General features: G+C 34.1%; 1 protein-coding gene across 32 annotated transcripts in view; it reads left to right on the top strand.

Annotated features, from left to right (window-relative positions):
- Window positions 1-15970, top strand: part of LOC136825010 (partitioning defective 3 homolog) — a 471362-nt gene that overhangs the window by 421597 nt on the left and 33795 nt on the right. For 24 of the 32 annotated variants that reach the window (XM_067081019.1, XM_067081018.1, XM_067081012.1 and 21 more), the window contains 7 exons: window positions 513-599; window positions 1381-1509; window positions 4469-4554; window positions 8710-9171; window positions 12262-12408; window positions 13225-13313; window positions 13550-13691. In XM_067081019.1, the coding sequence (XP_066937120.1) occupies window positions 513-599; window positions 1381-1509; window positions 4469-4554; window positions 8710-9171; window positions 12262-12408; window positions 13225-13313; window positions 13550-13691 (1142 nt within the window). The remainder of the gene's footprint in view (window positions 1-512; window positions 600-1380; window positions 1510-4468; window positions 4555-8709; window positions 9172-12261; window positions 12409-13224; window positions 13314-13549; window positions 13692-15970) is intronic. The other 8 variants (XM_067081025.1, XM_067081039.1, XM_067081023.1 and 5 more) reach the window with 2 other exon arrangements.

Below are 15970 nucleotides of genomic sequence, written 5' to 3'. Positions count from 1 at the left end.
GTCACAAATGTATCAGAAATTCTTTATTAAGATTTCTTAATTGACAAACATGGTACATTAAACCCCCTGTATTCACGTTCTCAAGTATTCGTGGATTTCTCTGTGGAACATATCTACCCATTATTTGCAGAAAATTTGCCCATTCGCGACATTTTTCACAGAAATATTCACTAATTACTGTATTTTCACATTTTCATGACTAGATGCACTTTTTGTGATAAAGCTATTAAAATACTCAGGTATAAGCATTTTAGAGGGTTTTTTTGTGTTTAAACCATCAAAATAGGCAGCTCTAAGTGTTTTTAGAGGGGTTTTAAGTATTCACGGATTTTAGCTATTCGGGGGGGCAGGGTGGGGTACGCATCCCCCACGAATACGGGGGGTTTATTGTACTTTTAAATATTTAAGTGCAGAATGTTTTTAGCAGTTAATATTATTTAATTATAAAGTTTAAGGATGCTTGGTAAATGAGTATGGTATTATAGTATTAATTTTCCACTGAATTTTTCTAGGCAAATGAGTCGGTCGGAAGGTCCTGGAGCCTCCTCAGGAAGTTACAGTGACCACCCAAGTCAGTCAGATGATGCCTATACGAGTCAGTAAGTAACATTTTTGTTACTGTGTATCAGTATGTAGATGAGTAAGATGGTGATATTTATGGCCAAGACATCTTAGGTAGTTCCCCGTAAGGGGTAGTTCTGTCAGTGCACCTCACAGGTGTATTACTTAAGGTTCTTTGCAGCACCTCTTCAGCCCCGTAGCTGCAACCTCTTTCATTCCTTCTACTGTATCTGTGTTCATATTCTCTCTTCCATCTTTTCTGTCCACCCTCCTGTAACAGTAGTTTCGCAGTGCAACTGTGAGGTTTTCCTCCTGTTGCACCTTTCAACCCTTTTTACTCCTTAATTTCCCTTTTGGTTCTGAATGACCTTTTAGATCCCAGCTCTTGGCCTTTGACCAAAATTTTATATCCCATCATAGGCAAATTGGATTTTTTCTTATTTTCTGTTAAAGTATTTGTAAAGATAAAAGTTACTTTTCTTGAATCTATATAGGTTAAGATGAGTAGGGTACGGTTGGGGATTTTCAGATGTTATACTGTGCAGCTCTTAGATGTATTAAAGTACAGTACTGAATTACATCTAAATATAAAATTTTCAGTATTGAAATCATTACACTTTCTTTTTTCAAATCTGCAGTTGCTTTGTTACCGTATGGCAGCAATTATAATTGTATGAGTAAGGCAGCCATGTTTATATTCACTTTATAGAAAGTGTCAGATTTTATGTAGGTTTATATTTATGTAAATACACTAAATGTATGGAAAGGTTTAAAGTACATGTGTAATTTAATAGAATTTCTTAACTGGTTTCATTACAGAACTTCCCTTGAAGAGAATGCTGCGGGATTTTCCAGGGATCAGTTTGGCAGGCAGAGTATGTCTGAAAAACGCCATGCCACTCTAGATGCCAAGAATACTGATACCTATCAGCGTAACAAAAAAGCTAGGTACGTTGGATGGTCTTATGGATGCTTTGATTTTAGTGTTACTTTACTTAGTAAAAATTTTTTGTTTCACAACAAACCCATCACTCAAACAGGTCTGATTAGTGGTCTTTGAATGTTATATTTGTCTAGCATGTCTAAGAGACCAAAGAAGAGCATTACTACACTATACATGTGCCACGTAGATCCGTGGGTACATGTCAGACACCTGCTTCATTTTGTGTGCTATTTTTCTTTGATCCTTAGTGCTTTTAGGGTATAACACTTTTGTGTAACAGTTGGTGAAATTTCCGATTTTCATAGTTGGTTTGGGAATTTTGTATATTTATGGGTTTCTGGTGGTGTTAAATGAGGTTTACTGCTTCACATTAATTAGCATTTAAATCCTGTTTATATTAATTAGCCTAAGTTTTTTCTATATATATAGTATTCACTTAGTTTTAGTTTGTCCAGATTTAATGTCAAAAAGTTGAATGTTTCTTGCATTTTGAACTTTGTCACCTACTTGTATACAGTACTGTACAAATTGGCTTTTTTCTACCTAAGCACCAGTAAGCAGTGACATTAACTTTGGTATGTATTTTCTGGTCGATGTGTACTGTATAGATTTTTTCATTAATATACTTTCTTTTAGTCTTGTTTTCCTCATTTATAAGGTTACATACTTGTAATTGTAATGCATCGTATAGGATTGATTTGTGTGGATAACTTCACCCATATTAAGCATTCTTAGTAATAATGCTACTAATCGACCATCACTAATCCAGCAATCACTAATCCGGTTCCATCACTAATCCAGCTCTAAGTTCAGTAAACACAATTTTAAATTTCCCTGGGTCACTGCAGCAACCTGCCACTACTGTTTGTTGGCGCTACTTGTATGTGTACATACATACCCTATGCACACAATTGTGTTTTTTGGGGTTGTAAAAAAAATTCGAAAATGCAATAAAAATATAAATGTGAATAGCATAAAATATAAATAAGAAAATCATATGCATAACAGCTCGAAACAAAACAAGCTGTAGGAAGTTCTCTGATGCCAGCGAATGAATTTGTGCATTCATACTTGCCCTACACACACACGATTGTATTTATCTTTTGGGTTGTAAAAATAAAAATGAGAAAGTACATTAAAAATATAAATGAGAATAGCTTAAGATGTAAAAAAAAAAAATCCAAGATGAAGAAAATGGGAATCCTGACAACTCCTCACCTAACATGTACAGTAAATGTGCTAAGTTGCAAATTACAGCTCTTCACTTTGGAAGCAGCAGTGATGAATTTTTTCATGTAAGTCAACAGAATTTTTACCTGTACCATTTATTTTGCCTGTGCTTAATTAAAATATCACTGGATTCTCATTATTAAATATCTCTTTTTTTTCCGTGTTAAACAGCTTGTACTGATTTACAAGGTACTGTATTTTAAAGGTAGGATGAGGTGGTTAACTGATGGGTTAAGTGTATTCTAACCTAATCAGTCTGTAATCTGGCAAAATCACTTATCTGGCAACCTGCAGGTCCCTCTGATGCTGGGTTAGTCATGGTCAGTCTGTACTGAATTGTACTATTTAGTATTGTATTTTGCCTTGGCACTTGTGCACATGACCATTTTGAGGATTCTAGCACCAGCAGTGCTTAGACTGAACATACAGTTTGAGACTTGAGATTGTGGCCAGGATTTAACACAGAACTGTTGTTTTTAAGTCTAAGAGGATCACAGACATTAAGAAGTTGATGTAAGCTTCATGCATGACTACAGAACTTAAAGGGACTAAGGTTTTAGAAATAATAGAAACTGCAATTCACCGTACCGAGGACTGGTTCCATAGATTGTCGTCTTTGATCGAGAATTCCAGTGCAAGCAAAACCTTCCTACTTTAAGATGTGGTAGTCCTTGATCAGGTACCTTGTCGCAGGAGAAACTCATCTTTCACAGTTGCTCCAGGACACGGCTTACAGCTACTGTTAATAAGGTCCTTGTCACCAGTTTCCCAAACCTTATAAAATCTTCAGGGATATTCAGTTGTGGCAGGAATGTGACATCTTTCAGTTGGAGTTCTGCTGGCCCTTCTACACCTGGAGACAGTACAGTTTTATACAGATGTGTCAAACCAAGGTTGGGAAGTATTTCTGGATCGGGGTCCCGTGTCACCCGGTGAAATAGTCCATTCAGCACTTATTTCAGGTAATGTAGATACCAGAGAAAGCTAAATGAAATGCTGGAGTTACTACCCCAGAGCGAGTTGGAGTCGGTATGGAAAGTGAACCACAAAAACACGGAACCTATCCTATAGAGACAATGTCAAAACCAAGAGAGAGGTGGATACAAGCCCATGCACTTATGACTGTATACAAGGCAACACTAGCCTCATTCCATTTTATGTTTTTTTGTTCACACGTAATTTCAAGTTGTGATCCTTATTTTGTGCTCTATTTTGGATTTTTATGGCATGAAGTTCTTCTTCAGTTACTTGAGTACCAGTGTTTTGTTGTTTTTAGGCGATTGAGGCTTCTTATTTTCCTTTAGTTTAATAATTCGGCTCTGTCTACTATACTATCAAGTGATGGAAACTTGGTATCTATGGAACAGAAGGTATTGCATAAATTGTATAGTTGAAGACCTGATCTTCATTTGTGTTATGATTCCTGGTACTCTTTGACTAATAGCCTGTTATGCAGATGGTACAGAAAGTTAGGCAGGTGTTTGACTATCAAGGTTACGTATAGGGCACTCAAAGACCTGAAATGTGGGCTGCAAATGAGTGATGGGCTCCAATTGAATTTTTCTAAATTTGACCAAGGCATTATTGTATGGTTATGTTTTTTCAGCTTTGCAAATAATTTTTCAAGAAAATATATCACGTTTATTTCCATAATTTTCTGTCTTAAGAATTTTGTATCTTTTATTACCTGATGAGATGTAGTTTCTCCAAGTGATGAGATGGATTCTTTTCTAGGGAGGAAAGGGAAAAGCAGAAACAGATAATGCTTGCTCAAGAAAAAATAGCTGCATCCCAAGGGTTGGGAGGCTTGTCATCAGAAGGTATGTAATAATTATTTTTGTTTCTTTCCTCATAAACTATAAATTTTCTCCATTGCAGGTCTGTAGAGGAGATTGATTAAATTGGTCTCCTTTAATTACTGATGTTGGGTTTCTGTATGTTTTGTGCAGCTTTTTTTGGTGTGTGAAAGCTATTTTGCATTAACATATGGCCCTAACAGAAAGCTACAGGTAAAAGATTGTAAAAAGTTATGTCTGCACATTTCAGTGAAGTTGAGAAAATTATGCTTTATTACTGTACTTCCACATGTTCAGAGGTTTGCACAGATAAACAACAAACACTGCTTTTATGCCTTGAGCTGTGTGTGATTATGCTGAATTTGTATAATTTGTACAAAAGTTAACTTTAGCCCTTGATATTCAGATTCCTTTCATACTTAAAATGTACTTGATGTATGGTGTTGTGCTAATGATACAGAAGTTTTTTAATGAAATACTTAATAGATTGCCATTGATCTTCAAATCTCTGAACTACAGGTATTCTAGATTTTAACTTTATTTGTATTAGTGACATTACTGTGAATAACTAAGGATTTCCAAGAGCAGTGACTTTTGAACAGTAAGATGATTTTATGGTTGCATAGTATTCAATGGGTTTTGTAAATAAAAGATGATTTTATGATTGCATAGTATTCAGTGGGTTATGTAAATAAAAGCTTTTTATGGTGTGGTTTTTATGCATTAAGTAGATGCTTATGTATCTTATGCTTTTAAATATTTATATGTAAAAGTCATTGAGGATGTTCCTTGTGTCTCAGTTTTTAATTTTTATAATTACAGTACAATATCATGCTTTTTCATGCTTAAGATGTAGATACGTCAAAGACATTCTAGTTCATTAGTATTAATGTGAGAGTAATGGTATTTCTGTGGAAGATATAGTATTTGATGATGGATAAGTATTGTAGTGATCAGCTTTATTAATCCGAGTGCTAACTACATATTACTCATGTAGTTTTTACTTTATTAAGATTTTTAGGTAACAGGTTTTTCTGTTTGTTAAAGTTCAGAATTATTTGGGCGCTTTGTGTTTAGGCACCTGCAGTATTGGTAATTACTAAGTTCTAGAAGTATAAAGAGAGTTGGCTGGAGACCCAGTTAATATACTGTATGTTTGGGATTTCAAAGCCCTTTGTTGAACATTTAATTGTGAAAAATTTTTAATTAGAGGCTGTGCTACTTCTCAGGAGTAACCCTCCACAATAGGTAATGCTAGGGAGTTTAGCTTAAGGGTATTTTATTTATGGTTAAGACTTTTGAAGAAATTGATCTTTCATAAATTTCTTCAAGTGATTGAATTCAGCTATGTTGAAGAAATTGATCTTTCATAAATTTCTTCTAGTGATTGAATTCATCTATACAGTAAACCCCCCGTATTCGCAGGGGATGCGTATCACATCCCCTGCAAATAGCTAAAACCCACGAATACTTAGAACCCTTCAAAAAACACTTAGAACTGACTATATTGTTAGTTCAAACAAAAAAAAAAAAAACTAAAAATGCTTATACAGGTATTATCCTACCTATGATGGGGTTAGGTTTCAAAAAAAACCCTTCCTTTGTCAGAAAAAACATATCTCAAATATAGCCTAGCCTACACTAGCTAGGGTATTCAGTACCATGTATACATATATGGTAGCCTACCCTATACTATAAAATATACTCTATACATACACAGTATAGTAATTATTAATATCGGCTAATTCTTCAGATTCATGCAGAGTGACTTATGATAATTTAGTGCAAAGAGAAATTGAATAGCAAACAAGAATTAGCTTAGCCTACACTATGGTATATCGTATACATATACGGTAGCCTAGACTACATTATACTGTACTGTACTCTATATTCACATATCGTATTATACAAACACCAACATAATGAATATGCATCTTTTCCATGGATCTTTTAAAATATGCCTTAATAATATTGTTTATATTTTAATATTGCTTTTGTATTATAAATTACGATCATAGCAATCAATGTTTGGTTTGAAAATCGATTACACAGGAAGTTTATTTTTCTTTATTTAACTCAGTTCAGAGCGCTTCTCTTGTTTCTAGTTAGCGTAAATGAATCTCTAGATACTTTATTTATATATGGAGCAAGGTTATTTTTTGTTATACGAAGTGTTTTTCAGTCGAAATGTAACTTAAGTACATCTCGTTGTGAAATTAACTTTGCTATTTTTTTCATTAATAAATCATGTTGGCTGTTTGGGGGCATTTGTTTTGTGTAAAAAAAAAAAAATATCAAAATTCCGTTTGCTATTTTCACTTGATTTCATCATAATATGAACTTTACGTATTTATCGTTTATCGGCGTAAAAATAGCAGTAAAGTGTTCTTTCATGCCCAGTAGTTTTGATTAAAAATACTTTCTCCCCAATTTTAATTATGGTCGAGTTTTATCCACGTTGCTGATGCAAGATAATTTATAGTCATTAGCAGCTTGAACAGTGTTTTCTCAGCTTCAGCTACAACTTGCAGCTTAAATTTAGCAGTATATTTCCTTGCTGATCTTTTGTCCATACCAAATAAGGGTATAATGTAAAAATATATCAGTCCTATTCTACTTAACTTCATTTGTACTATACGGTAATTGTGTATTACTGTATGATGGTTGAAATACAAGCAAAATGGCTGTTGTTATCCGATTCGTTGATAAGCAAAACAACAATTTCTCCGTCGGTTGTTTATGGCTGTAAGCATTTACACAAGAGTATAACGTTATTAACAATACTTTTATCATTCTCTTATACTTTTTTAACTAGAAGATGGAATAAAGAGATGGAGGAAAAGAAGTTGGTCTATTGTAATTTGGTCTCTCTCACTTCCTGATTGTAGGCTGCTGCCTGCACCCGCGCGAAATTAAAAATATTTCATAAATATTGTCGTATCGATATTAATTGCTTACCCCATTGCAAAATCAAATTATCGTAAGGTGAATTATCGTAACTCAGCACTACCTGAGTATTTTTAATTTTATATAAAAAGTGCATTTAGTCATGAAAATGAGATGAAAATACAGTAATTAATGAACATTTCTCCGTGAAAAATACTGTGAGTGGGCGAATTTTCAGTGAATAATGTGTATATATGTTCCATAGGTGAGTCTTCGAATCATGAGACCGCGAATACAGGGGGTTTACTGTATTGAAGAAATTGGTCTTTCATAAATTTCTTCAAGTGATTGAATTTGGCTATTATGATTTTACATGGATTTTCTCTCTTAAGGTTGTAGGTTAGATGTATTCTAAGACTGAAGTTTGCCAGTTGCATAATGTTAAGCAAAATAGTGCGTATTAATAGATGAGATATCATGTTAAAGTTAGATATTTCCTATCTGGTATTAAAGTTAACAGAACGACATTTATGTATCATAACTATACAGTATACGTATACAGATATCATGAAAGCTACATTATGTTTTGATATACAACTGTTTGATTATAAACTAAACTAAGTAAAGCATTCTTGCACTGTATTGAGTAGCTTGATCCATTCTATGCAGTTTTTTCTGTTTTGAGTTTATCAAACCCATCTTGATGAAAATATTGATTAAAGTCAGGCTTAAAAGAACTAAGGTTTCATGTCATGAAAATTATGATTTTTAAGTCATTTGAGTAAGTTTCAGATGTGTTATTGCTTTTTCCAGATATGGCTGCATATTTCTGATGATTTTTATGAGGTTGAAAACTTATTTATGAGGTTGTAAATTTAATTGTTTGCAACGTAGAAGAATTACCGAAGCCTATTTCTTCCAATTTGTGCTATTGAGGTTTTTATTGCATTTGTAGAAATAAAATTGCTATTTTTTTTTGTGGACTACATGGTACTTTGATTACACTTGTGAAGTGCATAGCCTCTTTTTACACTTTATAGAACTGCAGTAGACTGATTTTTGTTTGAAATCCCTTCCATGTTGCTCGCAAGATTCAGTTTTAACTCTAGGTCTCTTTGCTTGATACAGTTTTTAATCAGATGCTTGTTATTAACAACTTGGTATGATGTGTAAGTGGTTTAAGTTGGTAGGAAGTTTAGTGCTTTAGAATAATTTTCATAGCTTACTAATATTTAATATAGTAACAGCTGTGGGTGGACTGGATTTAACTTGAAAATGGTGTTTGTTCTCAAGGTAATGCTCGGGAGGAGTTAACAGCTGGGTCAAGGGAAGTTGGTATTGATGTGCCCTTGAATGACCCTCCTGTAGTACGACAGCATTCAGAACCACCCCCAAAAAGTAGTGCTCAAATGTCCAGTGCCCCAGGAACTCCATCCACACAGTTGAAAAACTTGTCAAAGGTCTCAACCTTGCCTACCAATCTTTATAAAAAAGGAAAACATGCTGGTACTAACAGTCATTCATATAGTAAATCACTCATGAGACAAAAAAAAACCATTGATAGAAACTCATGTCAAGGGGGTTCTGAGACTATGAGCGAGCATACTGGGAAGGGTGCACCCAGGACGCAGTGGTCTGGGTATCCCCGTGGTCCTTTCAGCCCAGTTAGTCGCAGCCTAGAAAGGCATTACTGTAGAAGCAATCAGCAGCGAACTACCTTTGGACAGGATCTCTCTGCCATGATTTCAAACTGGGGTAACTAACACTACTTTCCTAGTGTGGTGCATGATGCTTTCCATAAATGTTCTCTTAAACCGTTTGTTATTATTACCAACATGGTCTTTTTCATACAAACATAATTTACTCCCATCATTTGATGATAAGTTTCGAGTATTCATGCTTTTTCTCCAACTTTGTTTTTATAAATTTTTAGTTCTATACAGGCACCTCTTTTTAACGACTGAGTATACACTAATCCATAAATGTTTACATGAATGTATCTGGATAAAAATGTCAGGCAAAGCTGAGATGTCTTGACAATCGCACCAGATGTGCAATCTTTAGAATTCTACTGTGACTCTAGGTAGACATAAAAGGTTATCACTTTATAGTTGGAACACTCATGTGAAATACATGGGATGTGTGCTGTTCAAGAGACTTAACTTTCAGTACATGTATACAGTATATGTCTTTGTACATTTTTGTTAAAAATACCACTTGCTAATATATATAAGTGTTTACCATATTTTTCTCTTGAGATTTTTATACTTGAGGTATATATGTGTAAAGCAAAAACAACATTGTTTCAAGCCCCCTCTGACATGAAAGGACTAACCTTTTGCAACAGTTATGACATGTCCTCAGAATCCAACGTTTGATCTTGTCATTTTGGGCTATATCAACTTTCAAATTTATCACAATTTTGACCCTTTGTTTCCTTATTGCTTTTTTGAATACCAAAAGGTCTGTCACAGTATGAATAGCATCTTCACAGAAATAGTACAAAGTAAAGTTTTACTACAACTCCAGGACAGACAACTTGCAAGGGTCCGTTGACTGAAATGGTTAATTTGTATGTGCAGTGCAAAACCAGAATTGCTCCATGCAACACCATGGTTGTGCTCAAGAGACCAATCTGTAGTTTATTTAACTTGAGCTGGAGGTTTGATTTTTGTTTGTGAAATAGTGGTAATTCTTTTAACAACACTTGAGATTCATGTGCAGCATTTCACTACTGATCCATCTGACAAACTTTGTCACTCTAGTTGAACATACAGTAATATAATGAAAAGTTGCTGTGGAAATGGAATTGTATTGCTTCATTATATGCTTCCCTTGTGTATATGTAAATTGATTTTATAAATAACACACTTGCACGCCTGGCCTTAGTGCACATTTATCAATATGCACATAAATGTGTATGCACTTGTGCTTGCACACACAAACTGCACATATAAATCTGTGTGAATCATACAACATTGAGGCTACTACTAGATAAAAAAAAGTAAAGACTCACATTGAAGTATTTGCGCTCTTCTCAAGAGTAATTGGTACTTAGTGTACACAAAGCAAAATCAGGCTGGATTTATGTTATGCATGTTCAATCTAGCTAGGCAGGCTATTGATATAAAGGATAATAAGAAGCTGTACAAAATGTATGCCTGTATGCATTACTGATATTGTTGCTGATAGTGATGAAGTCATGTACAGGTACATAAAGATATATGGTTGCTAGTAAAAGATAATGTACTTAGAATTTTCTATCTTCAAATGACCATGTTTTCTTATTTAGGGTAGGAAGAAGAAGTAATTCTGCTTCTGCATTTTATATATCCTTCAAGCATATGCTGTCTTCTCACTTTTAAGCTCATGATTGAAGTTTTCCATTATCTCAGAATAGGAATGTTATTTATCATTTAGTGATGGTAATGTAAATAATACTAGTAATAACAAATTTACGAGCTCCGTGAAGGCATTGCAGTTGAGAATTATTTTATTTTTACAGAAGCTGTGCATCCTTTTTCCTTTTTTCAGTAGGCCTTCAACTGAAGTTTCTATAGTTTCTTGCTTGAGGAAGACAGAAAATTTGTTGTTTCAGTAAAATTAATAAAAACTTCCCAGCAACTGCAGTGTAGATAACATAGCCTACAGTGCTTACTATAGATTATCATACTTAGGAATGTGTGAAAGTGGGAATTTATTCAATTCTTAATTGATGTTAGTGTGATATAGGATTGATCTTTATGATGTCTGAATTGCTCATCCTCATTCATAGTAGTTAAGTTATTTCATAAATTAATAGTTCTGGAAAGCTTGGTCATCAAGCCTTATGTGGCAACCATAATGTATGAGAGAGAAATTCAGTGTATTGAAGGTTTGTTTTTTTTTTTTTTTCATATTCATATTATGATGCCATTTACTCAAGTCTGTGTGTGAAGCTTTATATGTAGATAGGATGTAGCATTCTTTGAAGAAAGTACACAGCATTTAATATATTTTGTTTGATTAACTGATCTCTTCAAAGCACATTGTAGCCTAAGAATGATTTTTTGTCAAACTCAGTCTTAAGTAATTTTCTTGAATTTTCATTGTTTGTAAAAGATAATTATGAATGTACACATTTTCAAATTATTGCACAATTGATGTAGGATTATCTTTTGTGAGATTTTTTATATGCTCAATATAGAAAATAGAGGTGCCTGTATAAATTTAGCTCAGATTTTTAGTTTCCAGTTTTAGCAGTGTTGATATCATATTCAGGCCTGTTGGATTGTATTGAAATTTTGATTTTCATGTGGTTAATTATAAGGTGGCTGCATTACAGGGAAAGTTAACTAATATTGCATGGATGGTGGCTGCTTTTGCTTGTCTTCTTGCCTTAGAAGGTGGCATTATTATATAAAATCTGCTTGCTTTACTCAGAGGTTGTTGCATTCTTTTATATGACCAAGTATCTCTGCCTTGATGGTTATATGTTAAACCTTTCAAACACAAAATGTGGAGTAATTTTATATCTTTGGATTTGATTTATGGAAATTTCTGTATATATGTAATTTTATATACTGGTGTATCTGTATGTAGTAAATTGTTCTCTTAATGTGGAAATCTTTGTGGGTAAGTCAAAAATATATTAGTGCTGAGCATGTTAGTATTTTTTTAACGCCAATTACAGTACAGGTAAATAAAATTTTGTGAGTACATTGCTGGCAGTTCAAATTGCTCTTGCACATATATTTTTGTGTCTTCTTGGTTCTATCCACTTAGTAAATAATTCTTACTAAAATTGATAGCACTCCTGTGATGGTCCTACTGTTTAACAAGTCCCATGATTATTTGTTTGTATAGCTGCCCGTAACCGAGACTTGTTGAGTCGGGATCCCACAATGGGGGTGATGGTACGAGCCTCCTCTGATGAATCTCTCGCATCTCAAACTCATCAGCGCACCAATCACGCACACCAACCGTCATCGCATGAGCACAATCCATCACAGGGTAAATGTTGGGAGTTGGTGCTTCAGAAATAAAAGGTCGTTTTACATTTAGCAATGCCGACCGCCTTTTATCAGTTTTTCTTTTCAGGATTTTGAAGTAAAGAAAAAGTCAGAAACATGTATGTTACTATTTAACTCTTAAATTTTGTGAACTGTGTAGATATTTAAGTAAAGTGTTCTGATATTAACTTTGTGTTTACTGTAACAATTCTAGCCACAATTGTAGCCTTTCAGCTTATCAGACACATATCATCAGTGCAGTTTTAGCTGTTATTGGGATCTTATTTTCATGGCTAATTATTTAGAAGTGCTCTGTTTTTTGGAAAAAGCTTTGAGTTGAATGATCATTGCAAAGTACAGTTCAGCTCATGCTAAACATTTTTGGCATAAATATTGGCTCTTGGATATTTTGAGTGCAGTCTATATTATAGGGGCTTTGTTATTTACCAGATTTGCTTTTCAGAAAGCCGGACCCCTAAAAGCATCTAATAATCTGACAGGCTACTGTACTTTAAAACCAATGTTTTTACTTCATAAATTTTGTACCCAAATGTCAGTACAACTATTACTAACAATTCCAGTTATGTTGCATGTTTAGTGAGCAAAGTTAAGTAAACTGGATACAGTACTGCTAACACAATTAACTGCATTTGACAATATTGTTCAGAAGGTATGTAAATAAAAATAAAGTTACTAAACTAAAGCAGTCATTTTTGTTTGTTTAAACAGCTCTTAACAGTTTACTTAGAGGTACCAAGGTAAATTTATTTAAATGTGCACATTTTCTTTATCTGATTCAATCTCTAACCACCTCCAGATGCTTTAAGGTCTCGACTTGATGTAGGACCTGGTTTAGGAATGAAGAAGTCATCAAGCTTAGAATCATTACAAACTATGGTACAAGAGGTTTGTATTTTGCTCATAAATTATTAGCAGTATTACATTGTTCATTGCCATCATAATTTAGTTCTAAAATATTAAAAAAGTATTGGCCTTTCAACCATTTTTACAAATTATATTTAGGAATGAAGTATCAGAACTTTAATGCAGTGATGTGTATACTTGTTGCAAACAGTGTTATACCAAGCTTATGTTTTTTTTTGCATCGTTAAAATAATGTTCTTTTGGTGGTCATTATTCAGTTGGCCTTAGAGGAGGAGGGGCAGCGTATGGGAGGCTCAGGACGTGTGCCAAGGGGCAGGGGTTGCAATGAGAGTTTTCGTGCTGCTGTTGATCGTTCGTATGATGTCCCTCTCTCTGGTCTTCATAACAAGATGGAAACACGTAAGTTATTGTGAACAATGTGTAACTATTTCTTGAAAAAATTGTTTTGGGTTCTTTTGGATTATTAGTTAGGTAATTCTGTAAATTAGAAATTTATTTTAAAGTAATATAATGAGAGCACCAATTTGCATTTTGAAACACATTGTGCACATCCAGTGTCTTTAAATGAGTGTGGGAAATTGGATTTAGGCAAAGGTGAAGAGGTTGGACTGCTTAGGTGGGACGTGACTAAAGGGAGTGGATGAGAAGTAAAAGGCAGAAAGCAGTGCAACTGGGGGCTGAAGGGTAGTTGCTAAGACTTTTTAGTACCATCTATCCACTGTGTTGGGCTTGGCACAATGTAAGCAGTACCCTCTTTGGGGAAATAATTCAATGTCAAGTTAATATTCTTGTGCTCATACATGTTATAAGCCATTGTGATATGTATGTATAGTGTTTTATAGGAAGAAGTTGAACAAAGTCCCAAATCCTGATTCAGACAATTGACTAGAAATACGGCAGTTGCGTTTGCGGAGACTTAATACTAGTTAGTTAGTTATAAATGATTTGTTTAACCAGACCTCTGAACTCTTTTAGGGTTCTTCTCGGGCTGGGATACTAAGGGAAATCACTTGATGACACCTTGCCATCTCTCAGAATTACTTCATTCCTCTAAATATTGCCTCTGTACAGGCCTGTCACATTCCATTTTTATAGTAAAACAATTCACATTCATTCTTCAATTGATTCTTTCCCTATTTAGGAAATGCTGGTATTAGTCTTTTAAATTTGTACCTGTCACATCATGAATAAAGTAAGAATAATACTTCATCATTTTTTGCTTGTTAGGATTATTCACAATTTTGACATACCTAATGCCTTTTTGTCTTGGGTACTCTTTTTGCTTTGCACTTTTTATGTACTTTATTTATACAATTCTGTTTAACCTTTGCCTTATTTTTGTCTTTTAAGGAAAGGCCAAAAGTTACCTTGATATTGTACAGTTTTCAGTCCTGGGGTGGTGAGAATGACTGTGAGAAAAAATGTCATCTAACCTCGTTTGATGCCAGCCCCATAGCAGAATTAAAAGAAAAGTGAAAACTGCCATAGGGAGAGAATTATTAAAACAATAGGGGTACAGTAATGACATCTCCATTGGATGAGTACTGTATATTCATCATTGGTCTGCTTAGTTACAGTCACCAAAGAGAAAAGGCACAATATTATTTAGCTGACTTGAATAAGACCACTGTCAATTTTAGGATCTTTCAGTCTGAAAGTTTTGGGGCTTAGTTGCCTTTCCTTAATAAGTGTTCACTCTGTGTTAAGCATGGATTATATTTTTTATAAACTGATCAGTAAGTAAGTTTTGAGACATCTCCATGATGGAAGGCATTACTTTTGCTTTATGGGAGTTCCTTGCCTTCCATTTCCCAGGTGAATTGCTATAGTAGATTTCAGTTCTACTGTCTCAGGTTTTTGTAATGTCTCTCCTTGAAAGCTGACACGAATTGGCCCCTGACTTTCTTGTTTGGCAGGCATTGTGTCCTGTTAAAACATGCTGGGCTTTTCCTTTCAAATGAGTTAGTTTACAGGATTTGGTTTTATATCCTCATATCAAGTGAGATACAAATGTAAAGCAGTGGTTTATTTTCAGTAACCAGTATTATTTTCATTACTGGAGAGTGAGAATTTAGGCACTTGGTGCCTGTAAATACATTTCACCAATAGTAACAAGGCATCTTAACATAAGACATCTAAAGAGCAATCTGGTCAGGAATTATGAAGTTACAGACCCCTTTGAAATTATTGAAGCAGTAAACATCAGTACTGTTGTCTCAATGTATTTGGTTGGTCTCATGTCTTAAAGATCCTCAAAGCCCTTCTGGATTGGTTTTTACATATATTTATAATTAGTAGAGGTGCAGATTGAACGAAAAAAAATGGGTTATATTTTATGAAAACCTTGATTTCTTATGCATACCATATTGAATTTATTTGTAGAATTTTTTACATGGAATTAATGAAGTTCACAATTGTTGTTGAACTAGTATTTGACAGTAACATATAATAGTGAAGCATGAAAGGTGCCTCATATTTAATGACATAATATCATGTATACTAACTGGTCTTGAAAAGAAAATATTGGTAATACTCTTCATATATAATAAGGTTCAGCAGTATTTTTGTTACTAATTAGAATCTTAATGGTATTTTAGCATTCTACCCCCCATTATTGTAGTGCAGTTTATTTGATACTTTTAGAGCTTTTATTCCATTTTTCAAGTAAGGCAGTAATG

This window comes from Macrobrachium rosenbergii, chromosome 36, assembly GCF_040412425.1.
Source record: "Macrobrachium rosenbergii isolate ZJJX-2024 chromosome 36, ASM4041242v1, whole genome shotgun sequence".
Lineage (NCBI taxonomy): Eukaryota > Metazoa > Arthropoda > Malacostraca > Decapoda > Palaemonidae > Macrobrachium > Macrobrachium rosenbergii.
This window is presented reverse-complemented; position numbering and strand designations above follow the sequence as displayed.